General features: G+C 37.1%; 1 protein-coding gene across 1 annotated transcript in view; it reads right to left on the bottom strand.

The window, feature by feature from the left end:
• LOC140743111 (transient receptor potential cation channel subfamily A member 1-like) overlaps positions 1-2177 on the bottom strand; it is a 43184-nt gene extending 41007 nt beyond the window's left edge. The window contains exon 1 of the mRNA XM_073074170.1: positions 1878-2177. Coding sequence (XP_072930271.1) covers positions 1878-2009 — 132 coding nt within the window. The 5' untranslated portion in view covers positions 2010-2177. The remainder of the gene's footprint in view (positions 1-1877) is intronic.
• Between the last annotated feature and the right edge of the window lie 4559 nt (positions 2178-6736).

Here is a 6736-nt window from a genome sequence, read left to right on the forward strand (position 1 = left end):
TAATACGTATAGAAGCAGCAGACGAGCATGCAGTCCATCTGAAGGTAAGTGGCTACTGCCGCGCATGAACATTTTTAATCAAGCCCAGATAAGATCAGGTCCCTACCTGAGGTCGGCTACAGATGTGACCACTTTTAAGGACTAATCTGAAATGCCTTGGAAAAGTCTCCCTTACCGTACCCTTCAAACCAGAACGTAGCAGCACTTAGCTATTATTAGGCAGAAAAATACATGGCGGTGGTGCAGTCGGACTAGAAACAACGAGTGTTCACCATCACCTTTAATTTTGTCTTTTTAAGTTTTAAGTTGTCTTTCCTAATCTGGACTAATACCAGACATAATTGAATACACTCAATTACGCTAGCAGTTATATATGTTGTGGTGTCTAATGTGACATAATGTAATATTATAATTTGACAGCTAATATCATACTGGTAGCTGCGTCTTGGATGTCAAGGCAATATTCTGAACTACATCATACACGTACATAGCTTTGTAAATTAAAACATAATTAACATCAACCCCTTATTGTCCCAATGCTGGACACAGGTCTCCACTCAGAGTGAGGCCTAAGTTTATGGTATTGTCCACTAATTGATGAACTTTAAACACCCTTGATACCCTTGATCGCAGTGATAGCCTAGTGGTTAAGAAACTCGGCCTCTCGATCGAGGGGTCCGAGGTTCAAATCCCAGACACGCACCTCTGATTTTTCAAAGTTATGTGCGTATTAGAAATTAATAGAAAATTATTATCACTTGCTACAGTAATGGGTTGATGATAAAACACCCTTGAGTTTTTTTGGAACTCTCAGGTGTGCAGGCTTACTTACGATATTTTCCTTTACCAGTTAAGGTAGTAAGTAATAATATAAATAGAAAATTTAGAGATGCCTATGATTTAAACCTCGGATCTTCCGAGTGAGATTACGCATTTCTAACCACTAGGCTATCATTGCTATTTAATACTTAATATTTTTACACTTTCAGACTCCGGTCTCCTCTTTCAACGTGAAAGATTTAAGGCGATAGACCCATCATCTCCGGGTTCCTTTGGAGATCCCGGAGCCCTTTACGCAGAGCCGATTACGGCCGCCGGGGGGGTTTTAGTGCGGTAAGAATCCCACATAACCCTGCGCCGCTCCCACGGCACCGGGTACCTTTTGAAGGTTTCCCCCTCTTGAACAATAAAAAAAGACCCCTCATAGTTGAAGTCTGGGGAATCTATTACAATCTATCTACACCTATTTTTGTCTAATAGTAACAGTGTAAAAGACTTCAATACCCTCGCTCGAAGGATGCAATAAGAGAAATATACTCATAGACTTTCCAACGTCGAATTCAGTCCTCTGGAGTAGCTACTCACTCCTTTGCGAGGAGGCCAATCCCATTTCACGATGATTATATTATGTAGATATACATACGGGACATTGGCCACAAACTATTAAGTGAACTGCCTGTCCGTTTGCAATTTCTAGAGTAAAAATGACCATATTCACAATGACAGTGGCTATTTAAATAGGTTTTTGTAATATTTGATAGCTCTTTGAAAAAATCACCTAGATATTCATGTTTGCACACTACGTACTCTAAAAAGGTGTCTTTTGTTAGAATGAGAAGGATTTAGGCTGTCCTTAGTTTACCACAATGGGAGCTGCATTATAATTATGTTTCATACATTTTAGAGGAAATTAAAAAGAAAAACGTTTTCACACAAAAACTTCATTCGACATGGGGCCCTCTTAGGATTTGATGGATTAAGACCTTAGTCCAGCTAATATATTTAACAAACTACTAATAATATGACAGACAACACTTCAAAATTTAGTCAATATTTTGTAACAGACCAATAAAATTGTAATTATTAAAAATCCATACCTCCAGGATCTCCTCCAGAGAAAGTTCTCTTTCAGTCCCGAGGCCGAGCATCTTGGAGAAATGCCGCGGAAGTCTGATAGCGCCAGTTTTGAAACTCTCGAAATTCGCCAAACGTTTGAAAGACCCCCTCATGTCGGAATTTTAATTTAACCGTGAGCAAATTCAAATTAAATCGGTGAGATTTGATAAGCGATGCGCATAGTGAACGGTGTGAACATTTCAAATTTAAATTTCGCCGTCTATACTCGCGTCAACTTGTACTGTATCATGTAAGTAACCGAAAAGAGGAGGAGACGGCTGTTCCCGTCCGCCTTATCGCCGCGACTGAAAAGGTAGCGAGTCTCCTTCGGGACGCGTCGCTCCTCGCTACGTAAACAGGAGACGCGCATGGTAACCGTTTCTAGATTGTAGAAGACGCTTCGCGCGGCAAACACCGGAATGCCACCCTATACGTGCTTTGCTGTTTAATTAATTATATCTATCACGAGTCCAATTTGTTCGTTGTTGTCAAATGTATAAAGTTCACAGAATACACAAAATAAGTACCTACTTTCGATCTTTGTATAAAGATAATTGATAATTGCTCAATAGACTTATGAGTTATTTAATATTTCCATATCGAATTTTTCCACGTATCTTTAAATGTTAAGTTACTTTTTTATGTCAAGCGGGGGTGATCTTACACATTTGCTGTGTGACTAATAGTTTGCCTGACAGAGGGTGAAAACAATTTGCATTCCTTTGTCAAGATAGCGGCCATGGAACAAGAGTTGTGACCCCACAGATTATGACTTAGGCTTAAACCACCAAATCCCAAAAATAAAATTGTGACCTCTGACTATGGCAACCAAATATTATAACATTTCAATATTTATTAAGGTCGTAAAGGTGGTTGTATGACTTTAGGTCGCTGGTTTTATCTGAAATGTAATTTTGATTTCTTGTGCACTAGAGATAATAATGCATGATTCTTTTGGCGACCGCTTAACCGTGATGCAACACACACGTACTCGCGTCCTCCGAAAAGGTCCTCCCGAAGCCTTCCGTTACTAAATATGTTATATGTCGTAATTATATGTCGTCCCGTAACGAGTTCCGGGTTAAGACTGTCCGATTTATTTGTGTCGTGTGTATGTAGAGACGTCAATATACAAATCTTGAATTTACTCTTTATTTTGTATTGTATTTTGACTAGTCCGTAAAACTGAACAGTGGAACCTTTTGTGGTTCGACTCCGGCGGCACCACCGCCACTACTATTTGTGCCTAACAACAGCAGTGTTAAGCGCTGCTGTTTTCTGGTTTGAAGGGTGTAGTAAGGGAGAAATACCTTTCCGAGGCGTTCCAGATTAGGCCTCTGGGGTAGCGGCGCATCTATGGCCGACGTCAGGTAGAAATATCTAACCCTATCTGGGGTTGATGGACGTGTAGTCCATGGGCGGCAGTAGCCACTTGCTATCAGGTGGACTGCGTCCTTGTCTGCTACTCCTATACTATAAAAAACATTTATGACAATAAATCAAGTACTTTCCAAACGGAAATTAATACACGTCTTCTTTATTAAGATACTCATTTATTAGTAATCTTAATAATTATAAATACTAGATCCACACTCAGAACATTTTCTTTGCGTAGAAACCCGACGCTTTTAAAGGTATTTTAGTTAAAATTCCTGAAAAGTTATATTCACTCAAATAAACATTTAAAGCTTTTAGTATTACGGGTACAAGGAGTATTTAAATTGAATTTACGGCACGGACGTCAAGATTCGTTCATTATACAGAAGTCATACTTTTATATTCATTTTTTATAATATAAGAGTAGCAAACGGGCATGCAGTCTACCTGATGGCAAGTGGCTGCTGCCGCCCATAGACATAGACTTCTGTAATCAATCCCAGGTAAGATTTGATTCCTTCCTGAGGTTGACTACAGATGCGCCGCTACCTCTGACGACTAAGCTGGAATTCCTCGGAACAGTATATTTCCCACACCACACCCTTCAAACCAGAACACAGTAGCGCTTAACACTGCTATCATTAGGCAAAAATAGGCAGAATTATTATCATAATAAATATCATTAAAACATTTTCTCTTTTTGTCTAACTAGTTTCGCTTTTTAATTTGTCTGGTATGAATTGTCAAATAAAGTTACAGTTTAAACAAAAAATAAAAAAAATAAGTTGAAAAGGTAATTAATACGGGCGAAGTGAGACTACTCAGCGACCTTTAACACATACTGTTTTATTTTGTTTGTCAATAGTTTTTTGGGTTTTGTTTTGGTAGCTGCAGATAAAATGTTTTGTAATTAATTAAAGATTATTTATATTTTCCATGATACTCATGTTTCATCGTCTGGCGTAACTAATACATCTAATATTAATTCGTTTCTCACTGTACCTTTCCAACTCCATGATAACCTATTTAGCCCAATTATAGGTACGTTGATACTTATGAATTTCTGCCTTATCTATAGCTATGATCAACTAAAATAGTGATCCTGAACAAAGACTAAACACCCTAGTTTCAATGAAATTAAAGATTTCTCATATATCTTCTTTACAGATAGTTTCCCTGAGTTCAGAGTTCGCTGGGACGTGACCTACAAGTAAATTTTTCAAGAAGTAGTAAAGAGCTAACATTGTTTATTAGTAAGTTTAATGAGTTGACCGATAAACTAGTGTAGTCTGAGATAACTCCGTAAACATGTTACGTTAGCGTAAGTTTCCATTTTATATGAAAATTTAATGCAAAGAAGTGTGGATGTGGATGATGGACTTTCTTTGGCCGCTTCTTTTCGCAACGAAACATCTTTCAAAGTGATGATATTATTAACGTTCAAAACTAATTCTGTACAGAAACTTCTTAGAATAATATATTTAGATTTTTATTCGTTGATTTTGATTTAACTAAATATTCCCGGAAACTAACTTCGTGTTTCGTACGGCCTCTCTATTTTTATATTTCTTTCGGTTATCCTTGATACCTTTTAAAATAGGAGAGGTATGGGGAAACTATGGTTATAATAATATCATTTTTACTTTAGTAATTAAGATAATACAGGAATAAAGCAGATAATAAAGCAAGTCCTCGATTTACATTTAAAAGCCGTTTATTGAATTCAGATGAAAATATTGAATTGAGATGAAAATATTTTTCATTTTGAACTATCGAGTAGACGAAAGATAAGTCATGATGGAGATTTATTATTTTATTCGAGCGACTAACAGGGGTGGAAATAGAACTTTAAGTGCTTTTGTCAGGCTTCAATGGAACCTAAAGATTCCTGTCACATTACGCAGAGGTCACCGGGGACAGATGTAAATTCGGGAGGCGTAAAGCACTGACGGTCGATATTACTTTTACTTCTTAGTGGGCTTATTTCATACGTCTGTCTTTGGTGATTAGTAGATGATAGCATAGTGGTTTAAAATTCCGTTTTTTACGCTGCGAGTCAGAAGTTCTAACCGTAGTTCATCATCATTATCAACCTATTATTATCCCACTGCTGGGCTCGGATCTCTTCTCAGAATGAAAGGGATTAGGCCACAATCTACCGCGCTGGCCAAGTGCGTATTGGTACACTTCATATACATTTGAGATTTTTTTTGTTAAATCTCTCAGGTATGCAGGTTTCCTCTCGATGTTTTCCTTCACCGTTTAAGCAAGTGATAATTAATTTGTAATACGCACATAACTTTTATATTAGAGGTGCCTGGGATTTGAACCTCGGACCCCTGGATAGAGAGGCCAAGTATCTTAACCACTAGGCTATCACCGCTTATCTAATGCTAATCGTAGTTGCGAATTAGAAATTCATTGACGTAAGTCAATAGCAGTATTAAGGTCATAATAACAATATTAAGGTGAAGAACAATAATAAACTAAATGGCAGATATTATCTACTATGAAAAAAAAAATGTCTAAGTTGTGTGAAGTCTACTTGTTCATACTTCGCGACCATGGTGGATATGGAAATTAAATTCTTCTCATTCTAAGCGAAAACTGGTGTCCAGCAATAAGTAAATTATTAGTCAAATATCACCAAATCCATTTCTCATTCAGAGAGCAGACCCGTACCCAGCAGAGGGACTATAACGGGTCAAGCAACCCTAATCCGATTCACCATTCTAGAGCGAGAAAATTTTAATAATACACTACGTATTGTAAAATTGTAATGGGATTATATCAGTAACTGAAATATGGTTGTATGATTACAAAATATGTTTTAGACATACATACCTATGTTTTATTATTTAAATATAATTTGAGTAATTAGAAGTTCTGGGGTAATATAAACTACCCGGCGATTACTTTTGTGATTACGATTGTATTCAATACACAAAAACGTTTATAACCCGCGAAAATAAAAAAATACAAATTCCAAAAGACACCCTTTTCAAGTAATTTCATTATAAAACGAATAAGAATGACTAACAAGGAAGACCAAGTTGACAAAGGAGCCTTTTCGCCCCTTAATGCAATTTAGTTGGAAAATACCCTCGAAGTTTATAGATGAGTGCGAAAGTGATTCTGATACCTTTGATAATACAACGGTAGTACAAAATACCAAACATTTACTTAATTAAAAACTGTTAAAACGGCTATTCAAATTTAAATCTAATTAAAAATTTATTCGTACAAAATTGTTTTGAACGTTAACAAATTACCACCGCTTCGGAAGTGCTTCGCTATGAAGAAGCGGCAAAAGAAACACCATTGCGGCTCTATTCTTCACAACATTGAAACAGCAACAAGCACCTTAGTGGTGTAGTGAATACTGTTGCCCATGGAAATCTGAATCTAACTCCGTGTATAACAGGGTTTCTACCCAAAACTGATGACAGGTGCATTGCCCCTT

The sequence above is a fragment of the Epargyreus clarus genome, unplaced genomic scaffold (assembly GCF_041222505.1).
Source record: "Epargyreus clarus isolate Ecla_fem2 unplaced genomic scaffold, WU_Ecla_fem_2.2 ptg000007l, whole genome shotgun sequence".
NCBI classification, from domain to species: domain Eukaryota; kingdom Metazoa; phylum Arthropoda; class Insecta; order Lepidoptera; family Hesperiidae; genus Epargyreus; species Epargyreus clarus.